The sequence below is a fragment of the Thamnophis sirtalis genome, unplaced genomic scaffold, assembly GCF_051295495.1.
Source record: "Thamnophis sirtalis isolate CommonGarterSnake01/CBP01778 unplaced genomic scaffold, rThaSir2_p1.2 scaffold_2, whole genome shotgun sequence".
Taxonomy (NCBI): Eukaryota; Metazoa; Chordata; class Lepidosauria; order Squamata; family Natricidae; genus Thamnophis; species Thamnophis sirtalis.
The window spans coordinates 25,307,762-25,326,874 of record NW_028261382.1 but is presented as its reverse complement, the minus strand read 5'-3'; the positions used below and the strand labels follow the sequence as shown (position 1 = coordinate 25,326,874).

Genomic DNA, 19,113 nt, shown 5'->3' with positions numbered 1-19,113 from the left:
GGCCGCCTGCCTGCCTGCTTTTAAAATCAGGCCGTTTCTCGTTCTTTCCGAGTTCTCAGATTGAGTAACAGCCTCTCTGCGGATTCTCTGTTTCACAAACATCCACCACATGGAAGCCACAACCATTTCCTGGCCTGGGAACACGCAAGACTCCCATCTGCAGAGCAAAATCTACGGCTGCCCTTCACACACACAGCCCGGAGGAGATGAATCCTCCTCAGGCCTTCTCAGCTCAGCTCCAGATCTTCCTGCAAGGCCTCATGCGATTCGCTTCCTCCACTGATCAAAATATTTAATGTTGGGGGTTGTTTCTTCTGAGAAAGGCTCTGATAAGTTTATCAAGGTCGGAAATTGTATACTAAGGAAATGAAGAACTTTTTTGCCTGGCTAAAAATCTATCCTCAAATCTTTTTTCTGCTATTTTCTCAGGGTTGTTCGGCCTTTGCTGGACCCAACACAGATAGTCCTTAACTCACCGCTGCTCCTTTACTCCCTGTCCACAGCTACAGGAGCCTCAAGAACTGGTGGTTTATGGCCCCTAAAGCACTTCCGGCCATTGTAAAACTTCGCAGCGCCATCCCGTCACATGAATGCATTTCAAGTGCTTGGCAAACTATTCTGATTTACAACCTGCCATCCCTCTTGTGATGGCCATTCCCAGTTTTCTCTGCTGGCTTCCCGAGAAAGTCAATGAAGAAACCAGCAGGAAAGGTTGCCAGCAGAGGAGAAGTTTGGATTTGAGGTCTGTTCTGGCGCGCAAGGAAAGATTTTCCCTCGGCTCCAGGCAGGCAAAGAAAATCCTCCCATGCGCTGAGAGAACAGGCCTCGAATCAGGTGAATGCCATCCTCAGACTGTTGGCATTTGGTATGTTTTTTCCACTGGAGGGGCAGAAATGCTGGCACTTGCTAACCTTTTCCCCTTTGGGATGGAAAAATGTGGAAAACGGCAGCCTTCTCAAAGACTGTTGGCGTTCATTAGCGCTTTTCTCATCGGAGGGGACAATGCCAGCCAATGCCACCATTCTGAGCCTTCCGGAACAACGGCATTCGCTAGCATTTGTGCCAGATTTGAGGTCCGTTCCTGCAGCTTGCCGAGGGATTTGTCTCGTTCTTCTGGAGCCCCTCCAGGCCTCTCCACTGAGGGCTGATCATGCTGCGTCCTGGGCTCCTTCTATCCCTTGGGGCAGAAACCAGAAGCAGGAAAAGTAGCCAAGGAAGGGCAGAAGGAGGCTTCGAATCCTGGTGGCCAGAAGCGAGGAAAGTCCTCAGATGCTGCTAAGGGGGGGCAAGAGGAGCTTCTGAGCTGCGTTGAGCGAAGAAGGAAAGGAATCGGTGTGTCAGATACTCAGGGAAGGCAGCCAAAGAACAACAGAAAACAAGCAGGAGCTCTCTGCTCCGGGCAGGGAGGGAGAGAGGGCGGTCTCCTCTGAGGAGAGAATAAGTGGTCCCCTGGGAAATTAGGAAGGGCGGGTGGAAGGAAGAGGATCCCAGCTGGGGCATCTCAGGGACCCAAGCAGGGAGTGTCTCTTGACCTCAGATGAGTTCAGATCTCCAGGGCTGAAGACCGAGGACAGAGCAGCTGGGCCAAATTTATATGCAATTTCTGGAAGCCCCACAGAACACGAAGCATCCTAAAAGGGACTCCCCCCCCCCCACTCTCCATCCGGCCACAGAATCTGGAGAACCGCAAACCATCGCTCTGGCCTCGGCACTCGAGTTTGGAGAGCAGCAGCGGCGAGGAGGACGGGAACCGGGAGGTGAGAAGAGAAAGGAGCGTAATAGGCCTCACCTGGTGGCTTAAGGGGGAGGTGGCACTTTGGACCATAGCAGGCACAATCGTGGCATCGCTGCCTCTTCTGTGGAGCCAGGCGGCTTCCGTGGAGAGCTGTCCAAGGGAGAGTTTCTGAGGAGGCGACCACGTATTTTGTGATTCTGGCTGATGCCCAGATGGCATCGGAGCACACAGTTTGGGCTGGGACCGATTCCTACGGAGCCCATCACACAGTCCAACAATAGAGGGGCTTCTGGCACCTGTGTGTGCCACTACCCGTAGGCTGGGTCCCTGCCTGGATTGGCTACTGAGGCCGTTTAAAGACTTTACCCACAGCCAGAGGAGCATTAATGCTCTTGGCAGCCCTGGTCAGAGTTTCCTGCCCCCTAAAAAAGACAACAATGCACCAATTCAAACAGGCCCCACACTTCCCAACTTAGCCAGACTGGTGGAGAAGGCCACCGCACAGAAATTCCCCTGTCTTCTGCATCGTTTTCAACCTAGGACTGAATATGGCTCAGGTGAGTTCCCACCCCCACCCCCCACAGAATGCCAGGTGGCACCTCCTGGGCCTGCTGGATCCTGGACTGGTGCCAAGAGAGCCTTGAGCAGCATTGGCTGAGAAAACACCTAGCTCCCACCTGGAGGAGAAAGACCCAGTTTTGGCAACTTGGGCACCAGCCATCAAAAGACGGCGGGGAGCTCAGCCCTCCTGCCCATTTGCCTGAGGCGCCTGCGGATCCTCTTGTGCCTACAGCCGTCCTTCTCTGGCCACTTCCGCTCTCCCTGGGCAGCCTCAGCCTGCAACAAGCTGCCTCTTTGCTAGCCGTGGGGAGGATGCTGGGGGCACAGCCATTTATCCAAGCCCCTTGACTATGCAAACCTAGAGCGTTATTGTTTTAAACGTGGCTGTAATTTTACCTCTGATGTTCTAATTAGATAGCTGCCAGCACCCTGAGCCATGAAATGAAGTTGGCGGCTTAATCAATTAAAATAAAGCCCAGAAGGTCCATCAAACAAGGGAAGGTCCAGACCTCTCCCCCCACCCCCACCCCCATCCTGAGTGCCAAGGAAAGCTTTAGGTGGGCTCAGAGGGAGCTGGCAGCCTTCAGTGTGCATGGGGGAGGGCACCCGAGGTTGCATTCCTTCCCCAGCCCAGGAAGACGTGGGGCACTGCGTGGCCCCAGGGCTGAGTCCAAGGCAGGAGGTGCTGGCCTGCCCTCTGCACCGAACCCCACCAGGCCCCAAACACAGGACAGTACCATCCCTCTGCGACTCCTTCCGAACAAAGGGGGAGGAGGCGAGACCCCCCCACCCCTCCTAACCTCCCACCTCTTCATAGGGTCATTATGATCTCACACTCACCTCCACACACACAAACACACACAAGTTTTGTTTTTGAACAACCAGCTGACTTTTTATTTCCCATTATTTCTATTTCTTGTGAGGCTCCCTTCTTAACCCAGAAAAGGGAGAAATGAACAATTGCTCTCCAAAATGGCTTCCTTACCAGACAGATCTATTTTCCTGAGTCTGATGCAGGTACGGAAGGGTGCTATCCAGATGGAACCTCCTCTTGCAGAGGTAGACTATCTTGAAGAGGAGTTGCCAGGAAAGAGTGGAGGTATTTCTTTCCTATCCTGCCTGCTGGGGTATCCCTTGCCTCTGGGGTCTTTGGTCCAGAAGTGAAGCCAGCCTGCACCCGGAGTCCACCTGCAGATGATTGCCCCCACCTCCAAGGGGGGGACCGCCAGGGCTTGCCAGCAGAAGCTGCCCTCGCATCCCCACAAGCAGCCTGAGCAGCTGTCCCGCAGGCAGGCAGGGTCCCAGAGAAGCCCTCTCGCCCCAATTCCACTTTTCTCTTGGGGTTCACTCCCATCTTGTGGTCCTGTTGTGCTGAGCACCTTCCACAGAGCCAGCCACAGGGCAGAGCTCACTAAAAAAAGAAAGGTAAAGGTTCTCCTTGCACGTATGTGCTAGTTGTTCCTGACTCTAGGGGGCGGTGCTCATCTCTGTTTCAAAGCCGAAGAGCCAGTGCAAGACTTCTCCGTAGTCATGTGGCCACACGACTCAATGCCAAAGGCACATGGAACGCTGTTCCATTCCCACCAAAGGTGGTCCTTATTTTCCTACTTGCATTTTCTATGTGCTTTCGAACTGCTAGGTTGGCAGAAGCTGGGACAAGTCACGGGAGCTCACTCCATTACGTGGTGCTAGGGATTCGAACTGCTGACCTTTCTGATTGACAAGCTCAGCGTCTTAGCCACTGAGCCACTGCGTCCCACCTAAAAGGAAAGCTACTAGTATATAGCAAACCCCACTCTGTTCTAGCACTGATGATGTTGCCTAGTAGGGTCGTGAAATGTCTGTAAGAAAGCAACCAAGCTCTGAGAGCACCAAGGACTCCCCCATTACTCATCCAATTGGCAAAAAGCCCTGTAGAACCTGAAGACATGCTTTGCTTTGTCTTGCAATGGCCAGCAGGAACGGCCTTGAGGAACAGAAGAAAGAGGAGACACTACCCAGACAATAAGAGAATGATCAGATAAGAGAAATCTGAGACCTGTAGAGAAATGTAATCTGAGGAAGCTTCTCCAGCAAGACCCTCCCTGGTTCTCGGGAGGATAAAGGGAGCAGGGGGGGGGAGGGGGAGGCGCATTCAGATTCTGCTATCATAAGCTTATAATAAAAGTAGTATTAGCATGCATGACTTCGGTTCCCTGATCTTGTCTACTTTGAAGGGCTGATGTGTCTACACCTGGCAGGCGCTAACTTACTCCCACCCCACCCCCATCTCAATGCTCTCCATGGGATTTCCCTCCCTTGCAACCCAGTCAGAAATTCTGGAAGAGGCCACAGAGAGAGGAGAGATGTTCCATAGGGAGGGGGAAGCAGGCAATGGCTGCAGGAAACCGGACCACCCCAAGCCCAGGGGACAGGCATGGCTGGGCTAAGGATGTGCCCGCTGACTTGATGGTGCAACCAGGCCCAGCCTTCTTCTCAACCCAACCCAGATAAGGGACCTGCTTCCTGGGCGGCTTTCGTGAAGAGGAGAAAGGACGGTGCCAAGGTTGCCTCTTGGGAAATCCACAGCTATGAAATCTACTTCATCACAGGCAGACTATACTAAAAACAAAACCCTAAGTGTCTAGTCCTTATGATCACATCTGAGTATTTCAAAGCGAATGGGGGGACACCAAAATACAATGTCCTGTGCTCATGGGATGGATGCTGATGCAAAATGAAATCATGGAGAAATGTAGAGTTGTGAGGAATAAAACAAGGGACACGAATTGACTGGCGTTAAGCTGTCAATGCTCCTGATTAACAAAAACTCTGCTTATTCCTGACTTCTCCACCACCACCCAAGAGTGCAGGGCTCCCTCACTGTCCTGGGTCAAGCATTGCCATTCTCAGCTTGACCACCACGTTACTAAGAACCAAGTACCCGGCCTTGACTCCCCTCCATCAAACCACACTGGGATTAACCAGCCGCCAAGGACACCAAACCTGGGAGCAGAGTGAGAAATTGCACCAAGACGGGCCAAATATCTAAGTGGTTCCCAAAACATTGGAGCTGTTTGCAACTGGACACCTGGTCACCGATAAAAGGGACAAAGGCGGAAGGGCCGTGGAAAGGGGGAAAGTATAACCTTTCTGTGGTAATATTCCAACCTAGCCTTGCTTTCACTGCAACCACTAATCCTTAATAAAAGAACCTATCATTTCAACCAAATGGAGTCAAGGGTCTCTCTTGCCTAGGGATCTGAGTGGAGCAGGCCTGACAGTTATATCAAACAGCACACAAACAAGGAACAAGACAATGCCTTACAAAGGGGTGGGGGAGGGGACTGATTCTGCACTGTCAGGGGATAAATGTGAAAACAATATAATTGTCCCGTTGCGGGGAGGTTGGTCTAGATGACCTCCAAATTCCCTTTTAGCCCTTCCATTCAATGCTTCCTTGACCACCAGAGGCCTCACAACTATGACCGCCCCTCCACTGTCTGAGTTCTCCTGGCCTCACCTTCCCTCTTCATGCCCATTGCCAGGCACTTCTGGTAGCGGCAGTACTGGCACCGGTTCCGCTGGCGCTTGTCAATCAGGCAGTCCTTGTTGTCCCGGCAAGTGTAGCTCAGGTCTTTGCGCACTGTCCGTTTGAAGAAGCCCTTGCAGCCCTCACAGCTGTACACCCCGTAATGCTTGCCTGGAGGGGGGGGAGAAGACAGACGGGGCAGGGCAAATGGGAGGGTGGCCTCCAAGAAATGTTTCCCTTCGGCCTCTGCCTGGCCCTCTGGTGCAGGGAGGGCAAGTGCCAGCCTGTTCCTTTGTTAGAGGAGTCTTCACGCCACCCAGGGAGGCACTCGGTCAAAGGTTAAGGGGACAGGAGTGATGTCCACAAAGAGTGGCAGTACCAGCCTCTCTGCCCCAGAATCTGAAGCAGTGGGTGGGAAAGGGAGAGATTTAGCTGCCCAGCTTGGCATCCCGCTGAGTCCCACCAGGCAGGGAGAGCCCACCTCCTGGGTGCTTGGGGACTTTTTTGACAGAGGGAGGGGAGCCCTGTTAGTCACACCCACTTGTGGGAAATGCCTTCCCTGAAGACTAACTGGGAGCAGAGGCCTGGGCAGAGCAGTTAGATGCCAGCTAGAAACAGTGCAAGGAGGGCATTACCTGAGGAGCGGTCTCCGCAGATGGCGCAGATGTGCTTGGTGAAGGCGGGCATGGCGGAGGAAGGGTGCATTGGCACTTTGAGTACCCCATTGATTCCCAGGGGGGGCTTGATGTCTTCTGTGCTGCTCACGGGGTTCAGAGGGGAGTTGAGCTGGGAGGAAAGAGGGGGCAAGAAAGGGAGGCTGTGGTTAGAAACCCTGAAACCCCAAATCTCCTCAGGCCTCCTGTCCCAGGGCTGGGCAGGGTTGACCCCCCTCCCCATTTCAGAGGTGGTGGGCCAGCCTGAAAGGCAGCCTCAGAGTGGAAAGCCCACCTAAGGAGGGAGGTCTGTTGCAAAAGCTTCAGGCACCCAAAACACACACACACACACACAGAGTCCCTGGAGGAGTGGCTTCTGAATGGGGCCAAGGCTGGGGAGGGGCACCCATTTCATTGTGAATAGCTTTGCTCATGCAAATTGGGGAGGAGGGACACTTCCTGCCAATTTTGTAGTAACCCCGTTCTTCATTTTCCTGATGCCTATCCCAGCTGGCAACCTGCACCTTTTCAATGTTCCCTTTAATTTTTTTTCAGTGTGTGTAGAAAAGTATAGTGTTTGAGCGACACATTTTCATGCCTGAGCACCTGAATTTTTTTCACAGATGTTTCACAGAGCAATTGATTTATAGGATCTGAATTGGAATGGAGAAAAATGGTTTTGTGCATGAGTGTGAGTGAGTCTGTGTGTATGTTTAAGTGAGAGAGGGATCCGGTAAGAGAACTGTGCTATTTAGAAAAGGTAAATTATTGCAAACATGATCAGTCGAAGATAAGTATGAGGACAGGTTGGGCGGTAGAGAGAAAGTGATAAAAGAGTGGGAGAGAGGAAGAGAGGAAGAAAAAAGAGGGAAGAGAGATAGAAAGGGACAGAGAAGGAGAGAGAAAGTGACAGAAGAGTGGGAAAAGAGAGAGAAAGAGAGACAAAGAGAAAGAGGATGAGAGACAGAAAGAGACAAAGAGGAGAGAGAAGGGAGAAAGAAAGAATAAGTGAAGGAAGAATGGAAAAGAAGGAGAAAGAGAAGAGAGACAAAGAGAAAGAGGATGAGAGAGACAGAGAGAAAAGAGAGGAAGAGGAAAGAGTAAGAGAGAATATCTCATTTCAACCCTGAGGTGAAAATATTCTCTTTGATTGGTAATTGTATTTGTCCATTTACTATCCAATATTCTCATTTCTCTTTAAATTAATCAAGAATTCCCTTCTTTTTATTGAATTTATCACATACCTTGAGAACAACTTTTTCAGAATAGCTTTACAGATATTTAAAATATATAGTAATTTAGGTCAGGTTTTCAGAACATTAGTCTATTTATAAGTCACTAAGTGCAAAGAAACAGAATTCAGAAAGTTGGCTTCCCTTTTTGTAATTGCCTACTGTCTGCTTAATTTTCTACCTACATTTTTGATAACTGATATTCACTGTTGGCCCAAGAAGCCCATCATAGAAAGAAACCTTCCCTATGAACTTTGTTGGGTTTCCATGGAATGAAGTTTGATCTTTTTCTCAACCATACAGTAGCATATTCTTTCTAAGGAGGATATAATCAAGATAGTCCATAATTGCCTATCAACCTAACAGTATGGCGATTGACAATCTCTATATATTTCAACTCTAACTCTTTCAGTCTTAAAGGTTTGGTGAGGAGAAATCCAGAAATTCTTTTAAAGAGGAAAGAATGCTTGCACAATTGCATCCATGGAGACATGTATATATACACAACACACAAAGAAACAAACTTAACGACTAAGTCTGCCAACTAACTAACTAACTAACTAACTAACTAACTCTCTTTCTCTTTTAATGAGAGAGAGAGAGGGAGGGAGGGAGGGAGAGAGAGAGAGAGAGAGAGAGACAGAGACAGAGAGAGAGAGGGAGAGGGAGAGAGAGAGAGAGAGAATCCCTCCTTTCTTCAGCCCAACACTCTCACTGGCATCCCAGCCAGACGAGAGGGACTGCAGAGGGTCTCCCCGAGTCTAGGACAGCGAGTCATTCGATGGGAAACTTGCCTCTTGGAAGGAATGACCCGGCTTGGCTCCCGCTTTCAATCTGCCGCCCAACGACCGAATGGAGAAGCGAAGAGGCAGGAAAGACGAAGCAGGAGAGATGAAGTGGGAGCCAAGCTGGGTCATTCCTTCCAAGAGGCAAGTTTCCCATCAAATGACTCGCTGCCCTAGACTCGAGGAGACCCTCTGCAGTCCCTCTCGTCTGGTCAGGATGCCAGCGAGAGTGTTGGGCTGAAGGAAGGAGGGATACACATGCTCGCGCTCTCCCTCTCCCTCCCTCCCTCCTTCCCTCTCTCTCTCTCTCTCTCTGTCTCTCTCAAATGGCAAATCCGAGCAGCCGCTGCTAAGAGCCTGCTAAGAGCCCGTCCCATGCCTTCTCCCAACCCCCACACCCCTTCTCTCAGCTACTTTCTTTGTGGACCTAGAACTGATTGCTGTCTCCAGGCTGGCTCTCCTCTCCTATTATCGTGGAAGGCGTCTCACAAACTGCTGCGTGGTGTTTTGTTGACACGTGCACGGCCACGCACCCGCGCAGCTTAGAGGGAACACTGTCAAGCATTTTCTTCTAAGGCCTCTTTGCATCTCCACTTTCACTTTTTCCCAAGGAATTTTCCCAGATCTTATGGGGCTTTTTTCACTGCCTGCTTCTCTCTCAGAAAATGCTGCCCTCAGCAGAATCCGATCTCCTGGCTCCCAAGGCCTGTTTGGGAAGTGAGACTTGGCTCCTTCCCACCACAAAGGAGGAAGGGGATGTCTCGGTCTGCCAGATTACATGCCAGCCCCGCTCTGCCCAGGCTGAAGGAAGCCCTCCTGACTGGGCTGGCCAGGATCCTCTCCCCCCCACCCCGGCCGCCTTTCCCTCCATCACATGAAACCAACACTGCAGACAAATTCAGCTAAAAGAGCTAGTAGATTTCCCTCCTTTGGGTAGATTTATATGAAATATTCTTTATTTATTTCAGCAAAATGGATCGCATTTCTATTAAAACACATTTCTAGATGTTTATTAAGTTTGTTCCAATTCTCTATCCACTCCTGCCCTCAGTCAAACTTTCCAGGGCATGTGACCTGATCCTTCCTCCACAGGCCTCTTGTGCCATTTGTGCCCACCTCGGGCAACAGCCTGAAGGGCTCCACCATTAAATCCCAGGACCTTCTCAGGTTCCAAACCCAGGCTACACACACAAATCCACACCTCTCCTCCGGCTGACAGTAGGAAGCTCCGGCTGGGGGTTCTGGGCTGGGTCCAGGGGCAGCTGCATGGGACAGAAAGGCTGGGGTGGGCAGGGGGAGGCATAGCAGGAACTAGTAGAAGGATCTTGGTGGGCAACCAGCTAAATGGAAACCAGCTGTGTGCAGCAGCAGCCAAAAAAGCCAATCCAATTCTAAGCTGCATTAACAGAGGGATACAATCAAGATCAAATGAGGTGCTATAAAGCCTTGGTAAGACCCCACCTAGAGTCCTGCATCCAGTTTTGGTCACCAGACTATAAAAAAGAGGTTTGGACTCTAGAAAAAGTACAGAGAAGAGCAACCAGGATGATGAGGGGACTGGAGGCTGAAACAGGCGATGAACGGTTGCAGGAACTGGGCATGGCTGGTCTAGGGAAGAGAAGGACCAGGGGAGACAGGAGAGCATCTTCCAATATCTCAGGGGCTGCCACAGAGAGGACGGGGCTCAAGCTATTTTCCAAAGTCGACAGAGCCAGTGGCTGTGATTGTGTAGCAGCCAGGCTTGGTCAGCTGTGGTGACTTTGCACTCTGGGGAAGAGACGGTGGATGCAATGACGGCAGGCAGCTCATCTTCTGCCAACCCTCTGAGTCAACAAAGCCCAAATGGCCAAATTGGGTGAGAGATGGAGAGACCTGCCCCAAAAGCTCAGAAACCAGGAAAACTAAGCAAGAAATGAGCTCCCTCCCATCCTACGGCGGAGAAGCTGAATTGGGTGGAAACTGCTTCTAGCTGCAGTGTATGGCCCCAATCCAGCCTGTCAGGGGAGTGCACAGCACTACCTCCGGCATAAAGTCAATCTGCAGCCAGTAAGCTGCTGGCCCCTCCTGCTCCACCTACCTGTGGGAAACACTGGCTCTCCCGAGGGGTGAAGAGCACCAGGAAGGAGTCCCCATGGCCCGGATCCACTGGGAGCTCCCAAATGCCCCTCATGCCCGGCTCACGTCACCAGGTGAGCAAATGCAGAAAGGAAAGTGGTGCCCCATGGAAGTGCTGCTCTTCCTGCTCTTCTGGGGTGCTTCCACTGCAGGCACCAAGCGGAAACCTTGGACCCCCAGGGGAATCCAGACAGAAGCTCCGAAGGGGGAGATCTGGGGTGCTGCTTACACCCCGGGGAGTGGGCAACATGCCTCCCTGGCTGCGGGGTGGCACTGAGGCGGGCAGAGCCAAGAACCCCCAGTGAAGACATGGCTGCTCTTCCTACGGCTGCTTCCTCCTGCAAAAACCCCCACTCATTCAGCTCAGCTGCCAGAGAGAGATGGGGCGGGGGGGGGGGTGTCTGTGCCAGGGGCGAAGTCCAGCTCCCTTCCCCCACTACCTGGAGATCAGGAGGCTGGCAGGGAGGGGCCCCAGCAGCCGCAGCTCTTTGGGCATCCAAGGAAGATTAGTCAAGCGAGGGGAATCCAAGTGTGGCTCTTGACATGACTGGGGTGGGGGTGGGGGCTGAGGACCAGCCTGTGAAGTCTCATGAAGGAACCAATAGAGTTCAAGACATTTTAGAAACAACACAGCATTCAAAGTCGCTGGGTAATCATTAAAGCCCAAAGCGATTGTCTCATCAACCTTCAAAACTCCACCATGCATTTGTTACGCCTGCACACAGAACCCCCCCCCCCCACTAAAACCAGGGTGGTCCCCCATCCTCTGCATGCCAGTCCCAGGGAGCCTGTAGGTGAAGAGAACAAAAGAGCTTCTAGCCTGGGGGGACTCTGGGCCAAGAAGACCCCTCCCTATCACCCCACCAAAGTTCCAAGGAAGGTATTTCTGGGGAAGGGGCTTAGGGGAGATGCTCCACTGAAGGAGACAGAGAGAAGGACAATGGGGGGGGGCTGCATTTCTGCCCTGATGCTTCCTGGAACAGCTGCTGACTCAGAGTCTCTGGAGGGGACGCCCCCACAACCGCGAGGGGTTCTCCTTTTGGCCCAGCCTGGCGCCACTTTGCTTCCTTCCTCCCCTCCAGGCGCCAGCAGCCTTCCTCTCCCACTGGTGCAGCGCCAGGGTGCCCAGGGAGAGGACCCAGTGAGGGGGGAGGCTAGTACCCATCCATCCCACCAGCATGGCTCACACCAAGGAACTGGGCCCGGTGGCCCTCCATTCCACTGCAGCTCACCACACAGCTCCAAACACCCAGAGGTTGGGTGTCCAGACTCGACTTGAGCGCTCACACACTCAGGCCCAGAGACCAAAGCCAGGCTCTGGGTGAGCTTCCACTGCCAGCTACTCTTGGCCCTCAAGAAACCTCTGAGGGAGCCTAAAATCCCCCTTGGTAAGGAAGGGGTAACCTCCCCCCTGCGCCCCTCTGCTCTTCCAGCAGCAGAATCTTTCTACCACCCAAGCAAAGATGGGAAGGCCCTCCCTAGGCCGTGGGGCTCTTTCACTCGGGGGTCCTGGCTCTTGTGGGGATGGGGGGATTGGACCCATCTTTCCTCAAGGGAAACAGAAGGGCCCCCAGAGCAGCTAGGCTGCCCCATCTGCCAGGGAAAGCCCTAGGAGATTCCACTGCAGAGACCCCCACCCATTTGCAAGAAAGACCTTCTCCAGCACCCTGATGAAGCGGAAGGGGAGCTGAGGGAGTCCATATCTCCAACAGGCATTTCCCCCTCAGGGTGAGGCTTTCAGGGACTGATGTGAGGTGTGGGGTCAGGCAGCCCAGCTGCTGGGGAAAGTGGGGAGGGGGCTGGAAGCAGAAATCCCAGAGCTGGCTGAGAAGATCCTCCCTAGACAGACATTTTGGGGTTTCTGGTTTGGTCCTTCAGGTGCCAAGGGCTGCCCGCTCTGCCAGCAGCATTGGAAGATTCCCCTCAGGGAGTCCTGAGACAGCTCCGTTTCCTTGTTCTTCTTCCTGTGTCTGGTGTGAACTGGAGGCCTCCATCTGGCCCTCCTGAGGAGATGGCCCAGAAAGAAGCCGCTCCCTGTGAGCAGCAGGGCCCGAGGAGAGGCCGTTGCCCAAACCAGGATCTCCAGCCAGAAGGGAGGAAGCAAAGAAGCCGCACAGGGAAAGGTGGCCCCCTTCCTCCACTCCCCCAGGCCCACAGATGCATGACTGGCTCAAAGGGAACCAAGGCTGGAGGCCCAATATTTAGATGCATCTCTAATGTGCAGGACGATTGTGGATTTATTTGGGCAGTAAAAGCCACGAACAGGACGCTGCGCCCCCCAGACTGGTCTCTCCAAGGCCAGTGCCAGTCCGTCTGGCTGTGCATTGCTGGTATCTGCATCCTCTGGGCCCTATCTGGTGTCCCTGAGCCTTGCCCGCTCCTGGCTCTTGTAGAAGGAAATTATCTGGAATTTGCTTGTAGAGCCATTACTTTATTTATTTATTTGTTTCAACCTATCGGCTGCCCAACTTCAGTAGACAATTAGCAAGTAGTGCAATTTTTTTTTAGAAAGGAGAGGAAGCTTCTATCTGGTCAGTAATGGGGGGCGGGGTATGGGAGCAAGAGGGCAGGCCACCCCGATCAACGAGGGAGCCACCAGGGTTGGTCCAACCCACTTGCTCCAAGCTTGAGCTCCTCATCCAAACAGGGCAAGAGGGGAGCAGTGGAGTGAGTGGGCAAAGGAAGGGGGCGGGGTGCTGGCTTGTCCATCAGCTCAAATTCCCCAGTTTTGCAGCCAAAGATTGGATGAGTCTTTTTTTTTAGACAAATAAACAATTCAGTCCTCAGACCTCCCACCTAAACTGTAAGAGAGACGGCCCTGACCGCCACATCCGCCTCTCAGGCCCCAGGTATTTAAAGCGGATATTTGGCAAGTCTGAGCAATGGACGCTGGTTGGAGAGGGAGGCTGGGAAAGGAGCTGGAAGGAAGCCTCTGATGACAACAGCGCAGAAGAGAAGAGGCTCCTCAGTTAGCAAAATTGGAACATTCTTCTGCAAGACAATACCGGTTGCAAAGGAAAAAGATAACGGACAGAGATGTGCACTTTATAGACCAGAGTCTCCAACCTTGGCAACTTTAAGCCTGACGGACTTCAACTCCCAGAATTCTGGTGCTCACCTCCATTTCAGCGCTGTCCAAAAACATTACTGGGGTCATGTGGCCAGTCTGACATCACAGAGCGCTGTTACTTTCCCACCAAAGTGGTACCTATTTATGAGGCTCTGCGCTGCACCTCCACCAAACCAAACTCCTGGCGTTCTCTTTGTGATGCAGAAGCTGGGGGGGGGCAGGGGGGTTCATGTATGTACAGGTAACAGGAGAATCTCTCCCCCCCCCCCAGAGCTCCTTCTAGCCCCAGTTCCCCAAAAGGGTAATTCAGGCAGTGAGAGCCTGGGGAGGGTTCTCCTTCAGAGCCTGTAGGGGATCTCCCTCCAGAAGGGCACAGAAAAAAGAGGGGCAATGTAGATCACAACCAGGCAACCCATTCCTCCACCCCACCCCGTGGCTCTCCAGCCTCTTTGCAGCAAGTGGAGACCCCACGTGAAGGGAAGTGGGCACTCAGCCTGCAGGAAGCCACTCCCTTGTGCCCCCTTGCTTCAGCCCAGGGCCCCCAGGCCACCACTCTGTGACTCAAGCTGGTCAGGCCACGCCTGGCAGGTGCCCATACCCTTGGTAACATCTGGAAGCCATCAAGGCAGCTGTGGCAACGTTGGGGGGGGAACCGTGTCCTCCTGACCTGCCCCGCTGGGTCACCTCTCCCCTCCTTCCCAGCTACAGTGCCAGTAACAGGTGGCACCCGACTTCTTTTATCCAGTTTCTGCAGGGCAGGGCTTCTGCCCCAGAAACCTCAGCCCCAGGTCTGCGTAGACAGCAGGGCCTGCTCCATCTCACACATACACACACACACATGTACACGCGCGCACACATACAGCGTTCCCGGGTATAGCCCACGCCTCTTGGGCCCCTCCCTTGCTTGGGGAGAGGATGAGGGGCCTTATCCTGGACCAGTTGCTTCAAAGTGGGGAGGGGGAGGCCAAGGGGCTGCAGGCTGGGGTTCGGCAGGGGGCCTCCATTTGCACAGCATCATTCATCATCTTCAGCAAGAGCACATTTTCTCTGAAGAAGCACTGCAGAGGGACACACACACACACACAACGTTGAGGCAGCACCTGCAGCAAAGGCCCCCAGACAAGGAGGGAGGGAGGGAGAGATGGTGCCAGATGGGCCAGGCTATAAGCCCACCACCCACATGATGCTCAATGTGGCACTTATGGGGAAAAGCCCTAGGAAGGACCCACAGCATGTGGTCCGGTGGGCAGCAACAGTGCCTCTTTATCCTCATCCAATGAAAGGCACATCCAGCCCTGCGTGTTTTTCTAAGAGCCTCTCAGTGCCCAGCAGTTCTTCATGTTTAATAAATGCCTCAGAAAATCTACCCCAAAAAGACAGAAAGTGGGCCCCTCCCAACTGAGGAGGCAGATGCAGCCTGGAGCAAAAGTAGGGTGGGAGGGATAAGCAACTCCCCCTCCTCCCCCAGAGCCTTCAGAACAGACCCTCTAAATCCCCCCTCGCCCCCCCCCCAACTCAGCCAGCCAGCCGGTCACTCACCTGTGGGCTGCCAGCTCCATATCCGAGGCCGGGCGTGGACGGTCCAGACATGGCGTGAGGCCCCATCGGGGAGCTGATGACGGAGAAGGGCGGCCCCATGCCATTGATGGGCGAGTGGAGCTGGCTGGGCGACCCCAAGGAGCCCCCAAGGCTGGGCCCCATGGAGGGGTGGAGGGCAGGTGTGCCCATGTGGCTCCCCCGGCCGGTCGGAGAACTTAAGGAGGTCGAATTCACTTGGGCGGAAAAATCTGTGGAGGAAAGAAAGGAAACGAGTTGAGATGGGGGCATTTCCGAGGCTGCCCCCTTCCGACCCCAAACATTCTCCTCACACAACAGAAGGGAAGGAGAGTCTGTGACATGTTAGAGAGGCATGTTTTTAGAATGAAAGTGGGGGAGATGCTCAGGCCAGGGCACAGAAGCATCGGAGGCCACAGCAGGCTTCCTAATCAATCAAGGTCACAAAAAGCTCTTCCACTACAAGGCAGAGAATCTCTCTAGAGTTTTGCGTCGGTTGTGTGGCTGGAGTGCACATTTTCTCTGGGAATTTCCACACTGAGACAATTGGGAAATATAAGTTTCAACCTTTGACCAGAATGGCTCTAAATGCCAGCTTGTTTAGGACTTTCTCTCTCCCCGGGAGCCCCCTCCCCAATTTCCTTTGGAGAAGTCTTCTTGGCTGTGGGCTGTGCAGGAACCAGCCATGAAGTCCCACCAGTGTTTCCTGTCCCTCGGCCCACCTGGGAAGCCCCAAAATGCCTCCCTGGAGCCGCCTCCATCCAGACTCCCACCCAGGGAGTCCCTCCCTCGGATTCAGGCAACTCAGGCTGATTAGGGAGAGGTGCATCTGGATGGGTGGAGGCTGATTCCCAAGGCCATCCCCACCCAACTGAAAGCTTCTGCAGCCTTTCAGGGGTTCAAGACATCCAGCCTCAGTATAACACCCCATCACCCAACAAACACCCAGGGAGAAGGACAGAAGACCGGGCATCTGGGGTTGGAGGGAGAGGTCCCAGGGAGCTGTTTTGGGTCAACGGTCCAGGCTCAGCTGAAGGACCATGTGGGCAGGGGTGGGGGTGGCCTTCACGGGCATAGAGAACACCCACCTACCCCAAGATGAGCCTGTCAATGCACTCACACAGACACACTGCGCTGGGCTCTGACATTTTGCCTGCTGAAGTTTGTTTTGTGCTGATGGGCCTCCAGTCCTGAAGGCATCGGTGAGGGGTGTGTGTGTGTGTGTGTGTGTGTGTGTGTGTGAGAGAGAGAGAGAGAGAGAGAGAGACTGGTGACCAAAGGGTAAGCCAGCCCTCTTGACTGAGACCCACATCAGCCCAGAGCAGTGACACTCCCCCCAGAGACGTCCACATGTCAGTCCTCTCCGTGAGAGAGGATGTGGGGGAATGGGTAAAATAGGGAGCATTGGAAGAGCAGTTCCCCTTCTGGCATGGGGGGACGGGGGGACGGGACAGTGTGGCCATGATCCACTGGGTCATCTCTGACCTGCTATCAGAATCTCCCTCTGCAGCTGCAGAGCAAGAGACTGAATGACCTATTTTAAAGCAGGGGGAAAGTCACTTTAACGCAGACCCGAAGGCACATCAAAAATTCAGTATTTTAAAAGCACGGATGCAGCAACCAAGCAAATCAGCTCTTGTGCGGGAAATGTCTCCTTTCCGCAGCCAACTTTGTGCTGCGCAGTGTGTGACATGGCCAAGGGGAACATTGTCAGGCTGCCTTTCCAAAAACGTAAAGTACCTTGCAAAACAAAGGTCACATCAAAACCCCCCCCCCACCTGCAAACATTTGCCTAAAAACCCTTGGGGAGAGGACAGTCCAAACCAGGGCCCCACATGTTCTGCACACACCCCCTCCCTTCCACTGCACAGAGAGGAAGGCTGCTCCCTGGGAGGCTGAGTGGCCACCAGAACCAGGGCACAAGAGCCTGGGTGGCAGAGGTCGCTCTGGCACTCCCATTGAAGCTCCTTGTCACATCAGCTGCAGGTCCACAAATGGGACGGTCAGTGCTGGACTCTCCTCCCACCACAGCACAGGCCTGGATCACACCACTGGTTCCACCACAAAACCGCGGTAGAATAAAGCGCGCTCGACGAAAGCGCGTACGTGACGTCATCACAGCGCGATGAAAACAGCACGCTGTGAGCGGTAAACTTAAAATTAATGCGTAAATCTAAACCTAACCCCCCCAAACCTAACCCTAAGCCTAACCCTTAACCTAACCCTAAACCTAACCCTAAACCTAACCTTTAACCTAACGCTAACCCTTAACCTAACCCTAAACCTAACCCTAACGCTTAACGTAACCCTAAACCTAACCCTAATCCTTAACCTAACCCTAACCCTAACCCTTACCTTTATGTGAATCGGCTTGCTTTAATTTTATTTTAATTTTAATTTAATTTATTTTTAATTTTATTTGTCACGCTGCTGATGACGTCACGTATGCGCTTTCGTCAGGCGCGCTTTATTCTACCGCGGTTTTGACGGGTCACACACACCACTTACTTCATCAGGGGGAGGGGGAAAGCACGGTGTGTTGTGAAACGCACCACCCCTGCCAATGCCCTGCTGACTGAACAGCCTGCCTACCCCTCTTGCCCACCAGGCACATTTAATGAGGACGACAAACCCATTGATGGGGGGAGGGGGAGGGGGGGTATCACCACGCATTGCCCAGTCAGTCTTCAGAAAACAAGGTCAAGTTGCAAAGCAGCTGAGAATGCCAACCCCCCTGCCAGACTTGGCACTCGAAGCTTCTCGTCGGACTGGCTGCCTGTCCACCCCACAGCCCTGCTGCCTGCCTGGCCACTGGGAAGGGGTGCTGATCAAGGGAGCCCTGCCATCCTCCCCCAAGCAAGGGCAACACAGTAGTGTGCCAGGGGCCTGCCTGATTCAGCATTAAGAGCAGAAGCTGCCTGGGTTAAGCAGGGTTAACTCTGAACCCCCAATCTACTGCTGCTGCTGCTGCTTGCAGCTGGCCCCCATTTTGGCTCCCTTGTCACAGCCCCCAGCTGTTGCCACCCTCCAGATCAGGGGTCTCCAACATTGGCAACTTTAAGCCTGGCAGACCTCAATTCCCAGAATTCCAGCTTCGCTGCTGAGGAATTCTGGGAGTTGAAGTCCACCAGGCTATAAGTTTGGACACCCCTGCTCCAGGCCACCGGCCCTGACATGCCATCTATTCAGCAAGCCAGAGGGCTGTGCACGGCTGTGCCTGCCCCATTCCTGGAAGGTCTCCCCCCTCTTGCAGTGGTTAAATCCCCCTTGGAAGGCCAGGCATTCCTCATGCTCAGAGGGTTTGTTGCATCTCTGCAGGAGTTTCTGCACCGGCCTATTTCCAAGTTCAGGATCTCCTGTGGGAACTCTTCTTTGAGAGCATCTCTCCTCTTTTTGAAAAGTAAACTTTTTTTATTTCAGTTGTGTAATGAAAGGGCTTCTCTAATTTTAGTAAAGGAAAGTTTAGCAAAAGTTTTTGAAAAGCCTAGGAACATGCTAATTGGTGTGAGCAGGTCAACTCCAGGTGTTTTGCTGAAATGAGAAGCAATTAGCATCTCCCGTGTTCTGCCCTTGTTAATTATTGTGTTAGTGTTCTACGTTCTCATTTTAACGTTGTTGTTTTTTTGCATTTTTAAAGTTTACAGTTTCTTTTTCTGTGTGCTACCCAGAGAATTGCTCTAAAAATAGCAGTTTCTATTCTAAGCAAGTGGCATTGGGAGACTTCCAGGAGGAAGGCTGGGCAATGGGAAAAGCCCCATTACCATTCAGCACTCTAATCTTTTTCCCAAGCCAACTGGGGGGGGGGGACCTCGGCTGAACTGCCAGCTGTTGCATCTGCCTGAAACTGTGGAAAGTTGGTGAGGCCGAGCCTCCTGCTCAAGCGAAGTCACCACACTA

At 53.0% G+C, this 19,113-nt stretch overlaps 1 protein-coding gene across 2 annotated transcripts in view; it reads right to left on the bottom strand.

The window, feature by feature from the left end:
- RXRA (retinoid X receptor alpha) overlaps window positions 1-19,113 on the bottom strand; it is a 98,141-nt gene that overhangs the window by 19,552 nt on the left and 59,476 nt on the right. For both annotated transcript variants that reach the window (XM_014066701.2, XM_014066702.2), the window contains exons 2-4: window positions 15,202-15,449; window positions 6,443-6,593; window positions 5,799-5,978 (exon numbers count right to left, since the gene is read on the bottom strand). In XM_014066701.2, coding sequence (XP_013922176.1) covers window positions 5,799-5,978; window positions 6,443-6,593; window positions 15,202-15,449 — 579 coding nt within the window. The remainder of the gene's footprint in view (window positions 1-5,798; window positions 5,979-6,442; window positions 6,594-15,201; window positions 15,450-19,113) is intronic.